We start from the raw sequence: 20,290 nt of genomic DNA, 5'->3' as shown, positions 1-20,290 counted from the left end.
GCATATTAGAGTAGTATTCACTCAGTCTTCATAGTAGTTGCTTCAGGTGCCTTTGCACCCCACCAAGGGAAAAATATATATAGGAGAAACACTGCTATTGAGTCAAGTAGAAATTATTAGTACAAATCACAAAGTTAAAGGAAAGAAAAAAGACCACCCAAGTGAATATCACTATTCTTGTTTATTTAAAAAACAGAAAAAAAAGACACTAGTAATGTACATATTGGTTCCTCTTCACAACAAATAGTTTAAACTGGGGACAAAGAACAAGTGGAGGGAAGAAGGGAATTGGAGAACAAATACCATGCGTGGGTGGGTTGGTTGGGTGGTCTGGCATGATGTCACGAGCACCTTCCCTCACTTCTTGGAAAACTTGGCTTGCTTATGTTTGGGTGGGGCCCACTTCAGACACACAGTGTCAACTGAGGAGATAGAAACATTCTGGTGAGGGTCTCTCACTCACACACACAAAAGAAAACATACATGTGACGCACATGGACGAGCCCCTCATACACACACATATTAGTAACACTATTACATCCTCAAGAGACAACTGTATACTAGTGCTGAGCGATTACTGCTTTGAGGTCGGTTTGGTTTCAGTACTAGTACAACAAAAAAATACCATTATTTTTTTAAAACTTTAAATGCATTATGTGGGTGGACAGAATGCTGTAACAGAATAAAACAATTAATAAAAAGTCCCATGATGGTAGTGATGGCCCATTACTGCTTATCAAACACATCATTTATTCACATTACTTCACTTCAATAAAATATTTCAGCTGTGTATATTACATTTGTTTTACGACTTTATCATTTGATTCCAAGTCAACCTATATCTAAAGAGCTGCTGCCTATGTGGTCTGACAAAAAAACAACAAAAAAAACTATTTTAGCTGTTCTTCAAAGTACAGCGCATTCAGAAAATGTTCAGACCCCTTGACTTTTTCCCCATTTTGTTACGTTACATTCTTCTCTGCAGATCCTCTCAAGCTCTGTCAGGTTGGATGGGGAGTGTCGCTGCACAACTATTTTCAGGTTTCTCCAGAGATGTTCGATCGGGTTCAAGTTCAGGCTCTGGCTGGGCCATTCAATATTCAGAGACTTGCCCCAAAGCCAGTCCTGTGTTGTCTTGGCTGTGTGCTTAGTGTTGTTATCCTGTTGGAAGGTGAACTTTCACCCCCAGTCTGAGGTTCTGAGGTCCTGAGCAGGTTTTCATCAAGTATCTGTCTGTACTTTTCTCCGTTCATCTTTACTTCGATCCTACTAGTCTCCCAGTCCCTGCTGCTGAAAATGCTGCCACAACCATGCTTCACCATAGGGATGGTGCCAGGCTCCTCCAGGCGTGACGCTTGGCATTCAGGCCAGAGTTCAATCTTGGTTCCGTCAGACCAGAGAATCTTGTTTCTCATGGTCAGAGTCTTTAGGTGCATTTTTAGCAAAACCCAAGCGGGATGTCGTTCCTTTTACTGAGGAGTGGCTTCCGTCTGGCCACTCTACCATAAAGTTCTGATTGTCAGAGTGCTGCAGAGATAGAACCTTCCAGAAGGACAACCATCTCCATTAAGGAACTTTGGAGCTCTGTCAGAGTGACCATTGGGTTCTTTGTCACCTGCCTGACCAAGGCCCTTCTCCCCTGACTGCTCAGTTTGGCCAGGCGGTCAGCTCTAGGAGGAGTCTTGGTGGTTCCAAACTTCTTCCATTTATAGCAAAGGGTCCAAATACTTTTGTAAATAAGGTATCAGTTTTTATTTTGAATACATTTGCAAACATTTATTTTTGCTTTATCATTATGGGGTATTGTGTGTAGATTGCTAAGGATTTTTATTTATTTAATTCACTTTACAACGAGGCTATAACTTAACAGAATGTGGAAAAAGTCAAGGGGTCTGAATACTTTCCGAAGGCATTGTATAACCATGGTCGCATGATTTATGGTCAAGGGATATAGGAGATCAACTTTATTCAGTCAGTTCGACACTCTTTAAAGACTAGTCAACACTTCCTCTTCAATTGTCAATCAATGCAAAGTCAATAACCTACTATGCACCACGATGTTGATTGACCCATCATCAAATTCACGAGCATCACGCCTTCTCCCTTCTCTGTGTAAAGAAATTTGACTGCAATGACAGATCTGTAAATAATGACGAGATGCTCATGTCTCCGCCCTAACAATGGGAGTCATTGTCCCAAAGGCGGGAAGGCATGTAACAAGCTTAGCCCCAAAATAAGCCCATAGAAACGCATTGATCATATTTTGGAGAGTGAACTCTCACTTCCCCTCTTCCGCGTTTCCCTGTCATTGCTCGATTTGTTCCTGGTCAGGCACCTATCCTATCAACAGATCACTAGAATATGCATATTGTTCATTCTAGCGGGAGAAGGCTCGATGGACTAGCGACTTGAAACTAAATGAAAAGTAGTTTAGCTAATATGAAGTGGAAAATACAGTCTCTCTTCTCTCCCTCTCAGTGTCTGCCCCACATAGACCGGACAAGTAGGCACGCAATGGATCATGGTCATTGTAATTAATTACCACATTTTCTGAGCTCAACTATGTAGAATATTGGCCTGTTGAAAACTATAACCCCCTACTACATCACACAGTTCAGGTTTGATCTGATATATCTAGACAAACTGCGCATTCAGCACACATACAAAAACCCAACTAAATGGAATTCAAATAATTGAACCGACATCTGTCAATTAGCTCCGCACTGTGCCAAGTCAAAGAGAACAGTGAGAAACAGGAGTGTGTTCTTTTGCCCATCTTAATCTTTTATTTTTATTGGCCAGTATGGGATATGGATTTTTCTTTGCAACTCTACCTAGAAGACCAGAATCCCAGAGTCGCCTCTTCACTGTTGACATTGAGACTGGTGTTTTGTGGGTACTATTTAATGAAGCTTCCAGTTGAGGACTTGGAAGGCATCTGTTTCACAAACTAGACAGTCTAATGTACTTGTCCTCTTGCTCAGTTGTGCACCGGGGCCTCCCACTCTTTCTATTCTAGTTAGTGCCAGTTTGCCCTGTTCTGTGAAGGGAGTAGTACACAGCATGGTATGAGATCTTCAGTTTCATGGCAATTTCTCCCATGGAATAGCCTTCATTTCTCAGAACATGAAGAGACTGATGAGTTTCAGAAGAAAGTTCTTCGTTTCTGGCCATTTTGAGCCTGTAATCGAACCCACAAATGCTGATGCTCCAGATACTCAACTAGTCTAAAGAAGGACAGTTTATTACTTCTTTAATCAGCACAACAGTTTTCAGCTGTGCTAACATAATTGCAAAAGGGTTTTCTAATGATCAATTAGCCTTTTAAAATGATAAACTTGGATTAGCTAACACAACGTGCCATTGGAACACAGGAGTGATGGTTGCTGATAATGAGCCTCTGTACGCCTATTTATATATTCCATTAAAAATCAAGCGTTTCCAGCTACAATAGTCATTTACAACATTAACAATGTCTACACTGTATTTCTGATAAATGTGATGTTATTTTAATGGACACATTTTTTTGCTTTTCTTTCAGAAACAAGGACATTTCTAAGTGACTGCAAACTTTTGAACAGTAGTGTAGGTGTCATTTGGGATGGAGCCTATGAGACGTCAAAAGGAAACATGTCTACCTGTGATTGGCGGCTTCTTGTACTGGGCACTCTTGAGGTGTTCCTCAACCAGTTTGGGCGTGACACAGATGACGTGCTGGCCTTTCCAGTATTTCACCATGTTGAGGGACTGCAGCGTACTGATGATGTCACCCTGGGTAATACTGGTCATCTGACTGTGGAGGGGGGAGAGCAATGAGAATCTGGGGCTGAGTGTGTGTGAGGTCATATGTGTACAGTTATGATGTAGGAGTACCTGACATATGTACAAGTGAATGCAGGTGTACCTATGTTGTGGATGTGCAAGTAGATGGATTTTCACATACAGTACCAGTCAAAAGTTTGGACACCTACTCATTGAAGTTTTTTTAAAAACATTATTTTTCTACATTGCAGAATAATAGTGAAGACATCAAAACTAATGAAATAACACATGAAATCAGGTAGTAACCAAAAAAAAGAGTGTTAAAGAAATCGAAATATATTTTATACTTGAGCCACCCTTTTCCTTGACGGCTTTGCACACTGTGGCATTCTCTCAACCAGCTTCATGAGGTAGTCTCCTGGAATACTTTTCCAACAGTCTTGAAGGAATTCCCACAGAGTTGTTTGTCCTTTAAAAGTTGCAGCGTACTGCAGCACAGCATGTTATTTAACCTGTTGCGACGAGCAATCCCGTATCCGGGAGCGTAATTATAGCCTCAAGCTCATTACCATAACGCAACGTTAACTATTCATGAAAATCGCAAATGAAATGAAATAAATATATTGGCTCACAAGCTTAGCCTTTTGTTAACAACACTGTCGTCTCAGATATTCAAAAAATGCTTTTCAACCATAGCTACACAAGCATTTGTGTAAGAGTATTGATAGCTAGCATAGCATTAAGCCTAGCATTCAGCAGGCAACATTTTCACAAAAACAAGAAAAGCATTCAAATAAAATAATTTACCTTTGAAGAACTTCGGTTGTTTTCAATGAGGACTCTCACAGTTAGATAGCAAATGTTCAGTTTTTCCAAAAAGATTATTTGTGTAGGAGAAATCGCTCCGTTTTGTTCATCACGTTTGGCTAAGAAAAAAACCAGAAAATTCAGTCATTACAACGGCGAACCTTTTTCCAAATTAACTCCATAATATCGACAGAAACATGGCAAACGTTGTTTAGAATCAATCCTCAATGTGTTTTTCACATATCTATTCGATGATAAGTAATTCCTGGCAGTTTGGTTTCTCCTCTGTTCAAAATGGAAAAATGCACGCACCTGGAGATTACGCAATAGTTTCGACGGAGGACACCGAGCGGACACCTGGTAAATGTAGTCTCTTATGGTCAATTTTCCAATGATATGCCTACAAATACGTCACAATGCTGCAAACACCTTGGGGAAACGACAGAAAGTGTAGGCTCATTCCTTGCGCATTCACAGCCATATAAGGAGACATTGGAACACAGCGCATTCAAAATCTGTCTCACTTCCTGTATGAAATTTCATCTTGGTTTCGCCTGTAGCATTAGTTCTGTGGCACTCACAGACAATATCTTTGCAGTTTTGAGTGTATTCTTTCCAAAGCTGTCAATTATATGCATAGTCAAGCATCTTTTCGTGACAAAATATCTTGTTTAAAACGGGAACGTTTTTCATCCAAAAATGAAATACTGCCCCCAGAGGTTCAAGAGGTTAAGTGCCAACCACGGGTACCGTTAATGCTAGCTTGTCCACCAGAGGGCATCTTTGACAAGCATTTGATTGCCTTCAGTAGTGGCTGCACTAGAGAATTTCAAACCTTTTTTTATAAGAACATAGCATTAGCAGCATCTAACGTCAAACTAGCATTAATGGTACCAGTGGTTGGCACTTAAATAACAGGACTGATTTTAAGAAATGTTGCTTAATATTATGGTGTTTTTATTCCAAGAAAAACCCTCTGGGTTTCCATTTGGATGGAACGGAAAATATGGCGATGTACATGGTGTTTTTATTCCAAGAAAAAAGTCAAAATAAAAATTGCCCTGGGTTTCCATTTGGATGGAACGGAAAATATGGCGATGTACAACGTGACGGTCGGGAGTAGACTACAGTACTTGGCTATTTGGCTTCCGTGTCATGCAGGCACGTGGAAGACTGGGATTCAATTCCCAGACGGGGAGGAAGGAGTAGGCTGTTCTTGTAAATAAGAATTTGTTCTTAACTGACTTGCCTAGTTAAATAAAGGTTACACTAAGAACATAACATTTCTACACCATAATTGTATAATTGTAGTCTAACCAATACCCAAACGGAGAAAACAATCTAATTCATTTATCAAGACCAGTCCCCATGCTTGTCTCAGAGCAGCGCGAAACAGTGAAAAAATTGTTGGAGGCTTTTGCTTCAAATCCTATTGGTTCTAATCCTATTGCTTCTAGCTTCAATATGCTCTTTAAATAAATAAGACCTACACCACTTTAAACAGCACATTACTCAACACTAGTGAGACTCATGTCAGTAAATTGAAAAATATGACCAGACTCTCCACCAATAATTACATATAGAGGATTCTAAATTAAAACCAAAAGCCGCCGCATTGGTCTCCCAGTGACGGCCGGCACGGGTATCGAACCTGCATCAGAGAGGTGTTGGTGAAGGTATGTTGTCCTGATAATAGCACATAATGGGCTATTATAATACTGTACGTGGTGTCCAGGTCAGGATAACCAAACATTTCTTTATTAAAGACTATCAGAAAGAATGTTGGTACTTATTTATTTTGATCCAAAGCCATGGATGAGTGAGTCACTCAGCTATATGTAGGTGCCCGGCTATATGACTGTGCCATCAACTTGATAGGATATAACGATATTTTGGAGGTTATTTCATTTTCAAAAAACAAAAGTGAGTGATTGTAATCTGAATAAAGGCCAAAATAATATTTATAAAGGCCAAAACATGTATTTCTGTTTTTAGAGGGAGAGAAACGCTGGGCCAGTTGTGCTCCGCCCTGTGGGACTCCCAATCACAGTCAGATGTGATACATAATAATACTTTTTGCTGTATTATTTGTTTGGTCTTTTCTGGTGGATTAAACTGAAATTGCAGCCAATCACAGCAGGTTGTGATACAGCCAACCTAACTAAGAAATACATTTGATGATAGATTTCTCCCCCTACCCACCTTCTAGGCAAGTCTATTGTCCAGCTACCTGCTAATAACCATAATGGCGCAGTACACCGTGACCGTGTGTGTTTGAAAGAGTATTTTCCAGTAAGCAACAATTTGTTTACCTTCATTAGACATCTTTGTTCCAATATTTCTGTAATTCAGTGATATTTATTCCCATAGTAATTCGTTATGGATCCATAACTAAATAAACATTGGCATTTTGAAAGAGTATTTTTATTTTATTAACGAAAGCATAAAGATGTCATTATTAGTTACATTGTTTTCGTTTGAACGTGCAGACTGGCACTAAGAACAGCGGGAACGTTTCCCATCAACACCATTATTAGTGCAATGCCCCTTAGTGTTCCTCTGTGCTACCCAGTGTGGCGGAGTGGGGGTCCACCCCCCTCTCTCCTCCTCCTTTCCCCATGGGCTAGGTCTGTGTGCGTGGCTCTGCGGCCCATCCCGTGCCCCCTGCCCTCGTGCCTTGAACGCTTTCAGTGGAGAACTGAAATACAGCTGGAGAACTGCAGGGCAATCCCATTTGTGCACCACTCAGGAGCTATGACCAATATATATTGTCCTACTAATAACAGGGTTAATAATATATCTGTGAGAATATCCAAGGGGCTTTAAAAGAATTATAAAATATATATTTCGGAGATGATTTAGTTTTCAAATACTGTAAAATGAGTGAGAAAAAGGCCATTCTTGAACATGGGATGAGACAATGTTACTAATTTGGAAATAAAGCCAGTTTGTTATTTATAATAATTTATTTCTGTTTTTAAAGGGAGAGAAACCAAAACCTGTGAAATGACTCTAGGTTCTCCCAGTCGAGGCCGGCACGGGCATTGAACCAACATCTGTAGCAACACAGCTTGACCTACTATGCAGTGTCTTAGTCCGTTGCGCCACTCAGACGCTGTACAACGTGACCGGTCAGGAGTGGGCTACACTACTACAGTAAGAGCAAAATAATCCTAACAAAATAAAAACCTTAGTGTGAAGTTGAGCACAATTAACAGTTTCTATTTAGGTTTATGTCACCCATTCACTGTCAGAGACACAGTGCTCTAACTCCCCCTTGCGCTGGTCTGGAGCATTGATGATGAATTGATGATGTAGGGTACCATACTAAACCACAAACGACCTCTAAGTACCACAGCATAATCGCAAAACTTTTAGTGGAGCAACCACTGTATGCTGAGCACTTGTTGGCTGCTTTTCCTTCACTATGTGGTCCTACTCATCCCAAACCATCTCAATTGAGTTGAGGTTGAGTGATTGTGGAGGCCAGGTCATCTGATGCCAGCACTCCATTGGTCAAATAGCCCTTACCCAGCCTGGAGGTGTGATTTCGGTCAATGTCCTGTTGAAAAACAAATGATAGCGGAACTAAGTGCAAACCAGATGGGATGGCGTATCACTGCAGAATGCTGTTGTAGCCATGCTGGTTCAGTGTGCCTTAAATTCAAAATAAATCACTGACAGTGTCACCAGCAAAGCACCCCCACACATCCTCCAAGCTTCACGGTGGGAACCACATGCTGAGATCATCGGTTCACCTACTCTGCGTCTCACAAAGACACGGTGGTTGGAACCAAAAATCTCAAATTTGGACTCATCAGACCAAAGGATAGATTTCTACCGGTCATATGTCCATTGCTCGTGTTTATTGGCCCAAGCAAGTCTCTTCTTTCTATTGGTCTCCTTTAGTAGTGGTTTCTTTGCAAAAATTTGACCATGAAGGCCTGATTCACACAGTCTCCTTTGAACAGTTGATGTTGAGATGTGTCTCTTACTTGATCTCTGTGAAGCATTTATTTGGGCTGCAATTTATGAGGCTGATAACTCTCATGAAGTTATCCTCTGCAGCAGAGGTAACTCTGGATCTTCCTTTCCTGTGGCAGTCATCGTGAGAGCCAATTTCATCAAAGAGCTTGATGGCTTTTGAGACTGCACTTGAAGAAACTTTCAAAGTTCTTGACATTTTCCGAATTGACTGACCTTCATGTCTTAAAGTAATGATGGACTGTCATTTCTCTTTGCTTATTTTAGTATACCATCTCTATCTTGTCACAACACAAGTGATTGGCTCAAACGCATTAAGAATGAAAAGAATTCCACAAAATAACTTAACAAGGCACATGATTCCATATGTGTTATTTCATAGTTGATGTCTTCACTGCTATTCTACAATTTAGAAAGTAGTAAAAACAAAAAAACCCTTGAATGAGTAGGTGTGTCCAAACTTTTGACTGGTACTGTACATGAAAATGTATTTATGGTGAGGTGAAAATAGTTGCTTGTTTGTGTGTACCTGAGGTCCTTGATGGAGAGCGTGCCCCTGAAGTCCCTGAGGATCTCCAGCAGCACCCAGGACCAGTAGCTCCTGTAGCTCAGCTTGCCCAGGTCTGACAGGGGCTTCTCCGGAGAACCCACCGTACTCTCCAATTTAGACAGCTCATAGCCTGGGGGGAGAGAAAGAGAGAGAGCACGTGTGATAGTGTGTGTTAGAGCTGGGACGATAAACCAAAAATTATCGTCACCAACCAAACCGGCCATTTATAAACAACATTTTACTGATATTGACAATAATGATAAGTAGCCTTTACTAGAAATGTGAAGTTTGAAATGGAATAGGCCTAAGCCGGCTAATATGAGCTATTGCTAACGGGAAAATTGTTAACATTCAAAGTCGTAGTTTAAGGGGTATAATAAAATAAATGGTGCTTAATAATTGTATTAACTTAACACACAATTTATTGTTAACCTGATAACTGTCAATTTAGCATAATATTATGTCCATATTGCCCAGCTCTAGTGTGTGTGTATGTGTGTGTATCCCACTCACTGAAGGCTATGAGGAACTTTCCGTATCCTCTGCGCTGGTAGGGTGGGAGGGTGAGGATACACGCCACGTTATTCCCATCTGGAGACTCTTTCTCCTGTGGAACACACAACAAGTTCAGCTTTTATAGGCCTACACTATACCAGTCATCCGTTCATATCAAACAATGAACAATTTCCTTCGGATTTGGGACTTTCCTCAAGACATGAGACATCTTTAGGTCCAAAAGGATTCATAACAGCTTCTACCCTCAAGCCATAAGACTTCTGAACAGATAACCAAATGCCTACCTGGACTATTTGAATTACACGTACACATTACCTCAATTACCTCGACTAAACTGTGCCCCAGCACATTGACTCTGTACCGGTAACCCCTGGATATAGTTTCGTTACTGTTATTTTATTGTTGCTTTTTAAATTGTTATTTTCAAATGTTTAAAAAATGTTTTTGTTTACTTCAGTTTATTTAATAAATATTTTCTTTACATGCATGTTTTTCTTAAAACTGCATTGTTTTAAGGGCTTGTAAGTAAGCATTTCACTGTAAGGTCTACACCGGTTGTATTCAGTGCATGTGACAAATAACATTTGATTTGAATTACAACCATTTATGAAATCTGTTTCCAAAAAATGTTTTTACAGCTACAGTACAGATAAACTCAGCAAAAAAAGAAACGTCCTCTCACTGTAAATAAACTGTGTTCATTTTCAGCAAACTTAACATGTGTAAATATTTGTATGAACATAACAAGATTCAACAACTGAGACATAAACTGAACAAGTTCCACAGACATGTGACTAACAGAAATGGAATAATCTGTCCCTGAACAAAGAGGGGTCAAAATAAAAAATAACAGTAAGTATCTGGTGTGGCCACCAGCTGCATTAAGTAGTACAGTGTATCTCCATCTCATGGACTGCACCAGATTTGCCAGTTACCCCCACTCTTCCACCAAGGCACCTGCAAGTTCCCGGACATTTGTGGGGAATGGCCCTAGCCCTCACCCTCCGATCCAACAAGTCCCAGACGTGCTCAATGGAATTGAGATCCGGGCTCTTCGCTGGCCATGGCAGATAACTGATATTCCTGTCTTGCACGAAATCACACACAGTATGGCTGGTGGCATTATCATGCTGGAGGGTCATGTCAGGATGAGCCTGGAAGGGTACCACGAGGGAGGGGGATGTCTTCCCTGTAACGCACAGTGTTGATTGAGATGGCCTGCAATGACAACAAGCTCAGTCCGTTGATGCAGTGACACACTGCCCCAGACCATGACGGACCCTCCACCTCGATCCTGCTCCAGAGTACAGGCCCCGGTGTAACGCTCATTCCTTTGACGATAAACGCAAATCAGTCCATCACCACTCGTGAGACAACAAAACCGCAATTTGTCAGTGAAGAGCACTTTTTGCCAGTCCTGTCTTGTCCAGCGACGGTGGGTTTGTGCCCGTTGTTGCCGGTGATGTCTGGTGAGGACCTGCCTTACAACAGGCCTACAAGCCCTCAGTCCAGCATCTCTCAGCCTATTGCGGACAGTCTGAGCACTGATGGAGGGATTGTGCGTTCCTGGTGTTGTTGCCATCCTGTACCTGTCCCGCAGGTGTGATGCTCGGATGTACCGATCCTGTGCAGGTGTTTTTACACGTGGTCTGCCACTGCTGTCCGTCCTGTCTCCCTGTAGCGCTGTCTTAGGTGTCTCACAGTACGGACATTGCAATGTATTGCCCTGGCCACATCTGCAGTCCTCATGCCTCCTTGCAGCATGCCTAAGGCACATTCACGCAGATGAGCAGGGACCCTGAGCATCTTTCTTTTGGTGTTTTTCAGAGTCAGTAGAAAGGCCTCTTCAGTGTTCTAAGTTTTCATAACTGTGACCTTAATTGTCTAATGTCTGTAAGCTGTTAGTGTCTTAACGACGATTCCACAGGTGCATGTTCATTAATTGTTTATGGTTCATTGAACAAGCATGGTAAACAGTGTTTAAACCCTTTACAATAAAGATCTGTGAAGTTATTTGCATTTTTACAAATTATCTTTGAAAGACAGGGTCCTGAAAACAGGATGTTTATTTTTTTGCTGAGTTTATACATTTTTACTTTGGACAAGCAGCCACAGATATCCCCATCCCTGTACTGGGACCAGTACTTACTTTGGAGAAGTATCCCACTATGTGTGCTCCCTGCCTGTTCACTTCAGTCAGAATGTAAAAGACAAAAGGCTCCACATCAAAGTACAGCGTCTTGTGGTCCAGGAAGAGCTTGGCCAGTAGACACAGGTTCTGGCAGTAGATCTACAGAAAGAGACAAGGGTCAGTATTACCTTCAGTGGGTTTGTTCATTTTAATACACCTTGCAGATGCTCAATGAAGAGGAGTCAGTTATGTTAGTGCTGGGCTCGAACAAACATATGCAAATTAGGGGTACTGCCAAGACTTAAGTTGAAGGGTCTATGTTGTACTTGTTCCCATTTAACTAAGACCTGTTTAAATTGCTTTCAGGGCAGTTTGAGGTAATTCTCTGTGGTTTTGGTCCTGCCTCCTGTGTTCTTACCTTATGGTCGCGTCCGTCCACTTCGTACACAGAGATGTTGCTCCGCCTGTAGATTTCTTTCCCAAGAGGCTGCCTCCACTGACATTGGGACTGGAGGAACAGATAGTGAGGAGGAAAGGAAAGGTAGAGAGGAAATAGAGGTGGAGAAGGATGAAACATAAGTATATGGTTCAAAGCTTTTCAACTGTATATTGGTAAAATAGAAGTGCTAGTCCCCAATGGTAGATGGTAATGAAAGACAACAGCAATGCTGAAGCGAACAGTGCTTTTAAAATGTTGAAGCTGACAGTCACTGACCAGGTGGTATCTGAAGGTCTTCTCGTACTTCATGTACTTGAGGCAGTACTCGCAGATCCACAGCTTGGGCTGCTTGCCGTAGTCCTCTGGGAATGGGGAGAAGTACCAGGCGTCAATCTCAAAGTTTCCAATCTGGATCTTGTCCACGTACTTCACTTTAGTGATCTGGAAGAGAGAGGCAAGGACACATTTTTACTTTCACCCCCCTTCTCTAGGAATTGTATTGTCTTACAACTACATACAGTACGAGTCAAAACGGCACACCTACTTATTCAAGGGTTTTTCTTTATTTGTACTATTTCCTACATTGTAGAATAATAGTAAAGACATCACTATTATTTTCAATTATCCTGTTGAAAAACAAATGATCCCACTAAATGTCCCACTAAAAACAAACCAGATGGGATGGCATATTGACTGACCTTCATGTCTTAAGGTAATGATGGACTGTTTGTTTCTGTTTGCTTATTTTAGCTGTTCTTGACATAATATGGACTTGGTCTTTTACCAAATAGGGCTAGATTCTGTATACCATCCCTACCTTGTTACAACACAACTGATTGGCTCAAATGCATTAAGGAGGAAAGAAATTACACAAAATTAACTTAACAAGGCACAACTGTTCATTGAAATGGATTCTAGGTGACTACCTCATGAAGATGGTTGAGAGAATGCCAAGAGGGAGCAAAGCGGTCATCAAGGCATAGGGTGGCTACTTTGAAGAATCTCAAATACATTTTCATTTGTTTAAAACTCTTTTTTGGTTACTACATGATTCCATGTGTGTCATTTCATAGATTTGATGTCTTCACTATTATTGTATAATGTAGAAAATAATACAAATAAAGAAAAACCCTGGAATGAATGTGTGTCCAAACTTTTGACCGGTGCTGTATATCAAAAAGTGTAAAACAGTATAGCGACACACGCTTACCGCCTCATGCTCCTTCTCCAGGGCAGCTGTGGTGGGGTCCATCTCTGCGTATGTCTGGCGGGAAAGAGGAGTTCCATTAGAAAACAGAACAGAGGGAGCCCATTTAATATCGGAATCTAACAAATCTGACTGACAGAAGAACAGTTTAGAAAATGACAATGGGGATCTGATCCACCACTGTTGGGGTATGTCGTCTAGAACCTCCGGCACTAGCCTACCTTCTGCACGTGGTTGATCTCATCATGTTTGCGTTTCTGGTTGCGGGTGATCTTCCTCTCGGGCTGCTCCCCCAGCTCGCCCCCTCCACCACCCTCGGCGATTTTTGTCACTGCGTCCTTCGCCGTCTTGGTCAGTGCCAGGCGAGCCTTGCCCACCCACTCATCCAGACGTCTGTTAACTACAGGCCCAGGGGAGAGTTAAAGAGAGGGTTGGCGGCGAAGGAAGAAATGATAAAGGGAGGTGGAGGAAAGTAGAAGGAGAGGTGCATGAAAAGATAGAGGAGAATGGAAGTGCTGTGTGTGTGTCCCACCCACATCCAACATAGTGTACGTAGAACTCCTCTCTGCCCTCCTGTTCGTTCAGCCTGGACTGGATAACCTCAGCAGAATCTGAAAGAAGAAGAAAAAAATAAAGTTGAGTTTTACTGATTTAACTGTAGCCATCTCTGTAAAAAGCACATCTAGCTAGCTATAGTAGGGCAGGACACATTACATTTTTAACAACGCTTTTCTTCTGATAAAAACAAGTACATTGCATCTGCCGCAGAGCCCAGTTTTGAAGTAATCACAAAAAAAGATGCCTTATTTTAGGGTATTTTTCACCGTGCCAGCTCCTATTAGTTCTATTGAGCACCGTGACACCAACTCGCTTTCCGAACGTTCTACTCCCCGCTTATTGTGCTTTGCTATTGTTGGCAATGAGACCTGCCCACGTTGCTGGTAGATAAAATGTAAACAATAAAAAAATGAATAACCTCAACCAAATTCCAAAGACTGGTGACATCCAGTGGAAGCGGTAGGAACTGAAAACAGATTCCTAAGAAATATAATTTGCCAATGAGAACTCAGTGAACAGAGACCAAAAAAATAAAAAATTCTGAACGGTTAATCCTCTGGGTTTTGCCTGCTACATAAATTCTGTTATACTCACAGACATGATTCAAACAGTTTTAGAAACTTCAGAGTGTTTTCTATCCAAATCTACTAATAATATGCATATCCTATATTCCTGGCATGAGTAGCAGGAAGTTGAAATTGGGCACACTATTTATCCAAAAGTGAAAATGCTGCCCCCTATACCTTAAGAAGTTAACAGGAAAACTCACGCATGCACGTTCTGTCCCTTTCCACACTGCTAACGCAAGAGGAAGGGCTAAAAAGGCATTTAACAGATTGCTGTGAAGAAATATAATGATGATTCATGTTTATTATTACTTATTTATGTGTTCATGTTTTGAAATTATACTTCATTACCATAACAATTATCAATAAGCCTGAACATTAATTCAATCACAACTGGTCGACAAAAACGTATTTTCCTAGTACATTCATTGTCAAATTCGTCAACCATCATAGACCCGCTCTGCCTTCTCGCAAAACTAGCCAACTCAACAAGCTCCACCAAAAACTTGTGCTGCCAGCGAGCACTCTGCCTTCTCGCGCAAGCGAGAGGATGTTGGAAGTAAGTTTGCTAACCGGGAGGGTGCATGATGTAATTTGTTGGCGGGCTGGAAGAAGCACTCATCTTTTCTATTCGAGGCTGTGTTATCATAATATGATACGTTAACAGAGATGATTTATTATGCATGTCTACTAGGGTTGAGGTTAGCGCACCTGACTAGTGATTATTTGGCCGGGGTTCAATACCTGCTATAGTCACTATTTTTTTGCTCTCCCAAAAGCAACACAGGCCTAATACGAGATAAATAGTTACCTGTAAATGAGTCATGAGTGACCATTTTAGAAAATCATGGGACATATAGTCTTTGGTTGCATGCTATTTTATGTCAAGCTTATTACTGCAATAGCCTATAATTGATTCTTTGTGGTTTTATGCTGCCATCTATTAGAAATATTTAGCAATTAAAAGTTATTAATTCACATAAAGTCACTGGTGAGGAGGAGGCAGCAGAAATAAAGTGTATTTTTCTTATTAATTCCTGAGATCAGTCTCAAACCTGCCCCACCTATCCCATCCAATTGTTGGACTTTCACATATTAGGTCACACACAGTTCAAACCACATTTGAAAAATAAAATGTCAAATCAAATCAAATTTTATTTGTCACATACACATGGTTAGCAGATGTTAATGCGAGTGTAGCGAAATGCTTGTGCTTCTAGTTCCGACAATGCAGTAATAACGAGCAAGTAATCTAACTAACAATTCCAAAAAAAAACTACTGTCATACACAGTGTAAGGGGATAAAGAATATGTACATAAGGATATATGAATGAGTGATGGTACAGAGCAGCATAGGCAAGATACAGTAGATGATATCGAGTACAGTATATACATATGAGATAAGTATGTAAACCAAGTGGCATAGTTAAAGTGGCTAGTGATACATGTATTACATAAGGATGCAGTCGATGATATAGAGTACAGTATCAACGTATGCATATGAGATGAACAATGTAGGGTAAGTAACATTATATAAGGTAGCATTGTTTAAAGTGGCTAGTGATATATTTACATCATTTCCCATCAATTCCCATGATTAAAGGGGCTGGAGTAGAGTCAGTGTCATTGACAGTGTGTTGGCAATAGCCACTCAATGTTAGTGGTGGCTGTTTAACAGTCTGATGGCCTTGAGATAGAAGCTGTTTTTCAGTCTCTCGGTCCCAGCTTTGATGCACCTGTACTGACCTCGCCTTCTGGATGACAGCGGGGTGAACAGGCAGTGGCTCGGGTGGTTGATGTCCTTGATGATCTTTATGGCCTTCCTGTAGCATCGGGTGGTGTAGGTGTCCTGGAGGGCAGGTAGTTTGCCCCCGTGATGCGTTGTGCAGACCTCACTACCCTCTGGAGAGCCTTACGGTTGAGGGCGGTGCAGTTGCCATACCAGGCGGTGATACAGCCCGCCAGGATGCTCTCGATTGTGCATCTGTAGAAGTTTGTGAGTGCTTTTGGTGACAAGCCAAATTTCTTCAGCCTCCTGAGGTTGAAGAGGCGCTGCTGCGCCTTCCTCACGATGCTGTCTGTGTGAGTGGACCAATTCAGTTTGTCTGTGATGTGTATGCCGAGGAACTTAAAACTTGCTACCCTCTCCACTACTGTTCCATCGATGTGGATGGGGGTGTTCCCTCTGCTGTTTCCTGAAGTCAACAATCATCTCCTTAGTTTTGTTGACGTTGAGTGTGAGGTTATTTTCCTGACACCACACTCCGAGGGCCCTCACCTCCTCCCTGTAGGCCGTCTCGTCGTTGTTGGTAATCAAGCCTACCACTGTTGTGTCGTCCGCAAACTTGATGATTGAGTTGGAGGCGTGCATGGCCACGCAGTCGTGGGTGAACAGGGAGTACAGGAGGGGCTCAGAACGCACCCTTGTGGGGCCCCAGTGTTGAGGATCAGCGGGGAGGAGATGTTGTTGCCTACCCTCACCACCTGGGGGCGGCCCGTCAGGAAGTCCAGTACCCAGTTGCACAGGGCGGGGTCGAGACCCAGGGTCTCGAGCTTGATGACGAGCTTGGAGGGTACTATGGTGTTGAATGCCGAGCTGTAGTCGATGAACAGCATTCTCACATAGGTATTCCTCTTGTCCAGATGGGTTAGGGCAGTGTGCAGTGTGGTTGAGATTGCATCGTCTGTGGACCTATTTGGGCGGTAAGCAAATTGGAGTGGGTCAAGGGTGTCAGGTAGGGTGGAGGTGATATGGTCCTTGACTAGTCTCTCAAAGCACTTCATGATGACGGATGTGAGTGCTACGGGCGGTAGTCGTTTAGCTCAGTTACCTTAGCTTTCTTGGGAACAGGAACAATGGTGGCCCTCTTGAAGCATGTGGGAACAGCAGACTGGTATAGGGATTGATTGAATATGTCCGTAAACACACCGGCCAGCTGGTCTGCGCATGCTCTGAGGGCGCGGCTGGGGATGCCGTCTGGGCCTGCAGCCTTGCGAGGGTTAACACGTTTAAATGTCTTACTCACTTCGGCTGCAGTGAAGGAGAGACCGCATGATTCCGTTGCAGGCTGTGTCAGTGGCACTGTATTGTCCTCAAAGCGGGCAAAAAGTTATTTAGTCTGCCTGGGAGCAAGACATCCTGGTCCGTGACTGGGCTGGGTTTCTTCCTGTAGTCCGTGATTGACTGTAGACCCTGCCACATACCTCTTGTGTCTGAGCCGTTGAATTGAGATTCTACTTTGTCTCTGTACTGGCGCTTAGCTTGTTTGATAGCCTTGCGGAGGGAATAGCTGCACTGTTTGTATTCAGTCATGTTACCAGACACCTTGCCCTGATTAAAAGCAGTGGTTCGTGCCTTCAGTTTCACACGAATGCTGCCATCAATCCACGGTTTCTGGTTAGGGAATGTTTTAATCGTTGCTATGGGAACGACATCTTCAACGCACGTTCTAATGAACTCGCACACCGTATCAGCGTATTCGTCAATGTTGTTGTCTGACGCAATACGAAACATCTCCCAGTCCACGTGATGGAAGCAGTCTTGGAGTGTGGAGTCAGCTTGGTCGGACCAGCGTTGGACAGACCTCAGCGTGGGAGCTTCTTGTTTTAGTTTCTGTCTGTAGGCAGGGATCAACAAAATGGGGTCGTGGTCAGCTTTTCCGAAAGGGGGGCGGGGCAGGGCCTTATATGCGTCGCGGAAGTTAGAGTAACAATGATCCAGGGTCTTTCCACCCCTGGTTGCGCAATCGATATGCTGATAAAATTTAGGGAGTCTTGTTTTCAGATTAGCCTTGTTAAAATCCCCAGCTACAATGAATGCAGCCTCCGGATAAATCATTTCCAGTTTGCAGAGAGTTAAATAAAGTTCGTTCAGAGCCATCGATGTGTCTGCTTGGGGGGATATATACGGCTGTGATTATAATCGAAGAGAATTCTCTTGGTAGATAATGCGGTCTACATTTGATTGTGAGGAATTCTAAATCAGGTGAACAGAAGGATTTGAGTTCCTGTATGTTTCTTTCATCACACCATGTCTCGTTAGCCATAAGACATACGCCCCCCCGTCTTCTTACCAGAAAGATGTTTGTTTCTGTCGGCGCGATGCGTGGAGAAACCCGCTGGCTGCACCGCTTCGGATTGCGTCTCTCCAGTTAGCCATGTTTCCGTGAAGCAAAGTACGTTACAGTCTCTGATGTCCCTCTGGAATGCTACCCTTGCTCGGATTTCATCAACCTTGTTGTCAAGAGACTGGACATTGGCAAGAAGAATGCTAGGGAGTGGTGCACGATGTGCCCGTCTCCGGAGTCTGACCAGAAGACCGCTTCGTTTCCCTCTTTTTCTGAGTCGTTTTTTTTTTTTTGGTCGCTGCATGTGATCCACTTGGTTACACTGGTTGTAAGGCAGAACACAGGATCCGCATCGCGAAAAACATATTCTTGGTCGTACTGATGGTGAGTTGACGCTGATCTTATATTCAGTAGTTCTTCTCGGCTGTATGTAAAGAAACCTAAGATGACCTGGGGTACTAATGTAAGAAATAACACGTAAAAAAACAAAAAACTGCATAGTTTCCTAGGAACGCGAAGCGAGGCGGCCATCTCTGTCGGCGCCGGAAGTACTATGTGGCTTGTTTATCAAGTGTTATAATAATAAATATCAAAAAAGAACCAAAAAAAACAGCTAAATACTTGCATAGGTTTTGATTTTTTTCTTAAGAACAATCAAAATGCTATTTAGTACTATAATGGTATTTACTAACAATATTATAACACAAATAGTTTTAAAACTATTCTAGGCTACCCTACCCAAGGTATAGGTATAGGCTTAAGAGCTAAAATAGGTTATACCTAGGGTTAGAGTTTAAGGTAAAACAGTATGGGTTCATTAACGTTTAATGGCTATGTGCCAGCCATAGTTAGCTCTGCGTGTCACAACAACGTGTGCCCAGGCGAACAGCGAGTTTGCTCACCAAGTAGCCCCAACCTTGTTAATTATAATACATTACTCAGGTAAGCCTACGAATGTAATATGGGCAGGTCTCATTGCCAACAATAGCCTGGCAGGAATTGTGACCTAGAATAATAAGGCTGGGAATAGAACGTTCGGAAGCGAATTGGTGCCACTGTGCTTAATAGAACTAATAGGAGCTGGTAGGGTGAAAAATGCTCTAAAATGTTTTTTCCGCGATTAATTCAACACTACGCCAAGCAGTTTGGACAGATGTTAATATTTAAAAAAACTGGGCTCCACGGCGGATGCAATGAACGAGTCTTAGTTTTGAAAAAAAGCGTTGTTATAAATGTCACGTGTCCAGCCTACTATCAGTCTGAAGATATAGGCATAAACAAATACTTACGCCATGTCTTGTCGGCTCGCTGACATAAATACGTCTCTCCGATTTCGACTGACACCTCTTGCTCCCTGCCCAACAACACTCCTTCCCCGTTGCGCTGAGGAATCGAGCCCCCGGCTTCTCTTTCCCGATCAATGGACTCCGACTCATCCTCCTCCCCGCCACTGCCGTTAGATGAACAAGTGGCTTGTATTCCAGTGTCCAAGTCTTCCCGGTCCGTTACGTTGTGTCCTGTGTCAAGTTCAACGTCCATTCGGTCCTCTGGAAGATTGTTGTTGTAGTTATTGTCTCGAATATGACGCTCGTTCGTCGTTAGCGCTGTTCCGGCAGACATCTTGTGTTATTTCAAAACACTGCCTGCCCCCGGACGATGTGAGTTTGCGCAGTGCAGAGGGCGGCGTTCTCGACTCTTCGAAA

General features: G+C 42.5%; 1 protein-coding gene across 3 annotated transcripts; it reads right to left on the bottom strand.

Moving 5' to 3' along the window:
• Positions 1-162: 162 nt before the first annotated feature.
• Positions 163-20,274, bottom strand: LOC112251805 (histone acetyltransferase KAT8). 3 transcript variants are annotated; one of them, XM_024422747.2, is made up of 11 exons: positions 19,877-20,272; positions 13,933-14,007; positions 13,618-13,796; positions 13,400-13,453; positions 12,466-12,630; positions 12,169-12,258; positions 11,769-11,909; positions 9,617-9,710; positions 9,083-9,233; positions 3,639-3,793; positions 163-422 (listed from the first exon to the last, which is right to left on the bottom strand). In XM_024422747.2, exons 1-11 carry the CDS (start codon positions 20,205-20,207, stop codon positions 358-360), a joined length of 1,500 nt encoding a protein of 499 aa, XP_024278515.1. In that variant the 5' UTR covers positions 20,208-20,272; the 3' UTR covers positions 163-357. The 3 variants fall into 3 exon arrangements, with proteins under 3 accessions (XP_024278515.1, XP_042177992.1, XP_042177991.1); XM_042322058.1 differs by lacking the exons at positions 163-422; positions 3,639-3,793 and adding an exon at positions 4,650-4,688 and having other exon boundaries at positions 19,877-20,274; XM_042322057.1 differs by lacking the exons at positions 163-422; positions 3,639-3,793 and adding an exon at positions 8,072-8,131 and having other exon boundaries at positions 19,877-20,274.
• Positions 20,275-20,290: the final 16 nt, after the last annotated feature.

This window comes from Oncorhynchus tshawytscha, linkage group LG01, assembly GCF_018296145.1.
Source record: "Oncorhynchus tshawytscha isolate Ot180627B linkage group LG01, Otsh_v2.0, whole genome shotgun sequence".
Taxonomy (NCBI): Eukaryota; Metazoa; Chordata; class Actinopteri; order Salmoniformes; family Salmonidae; genus Oncorhynchus; species Oncorhynchus tshawytscha.
Note: the sequence above shows the minus strand (reverse complement) of the source record. Positions and strands in the feature narration are given on the sequence as shown.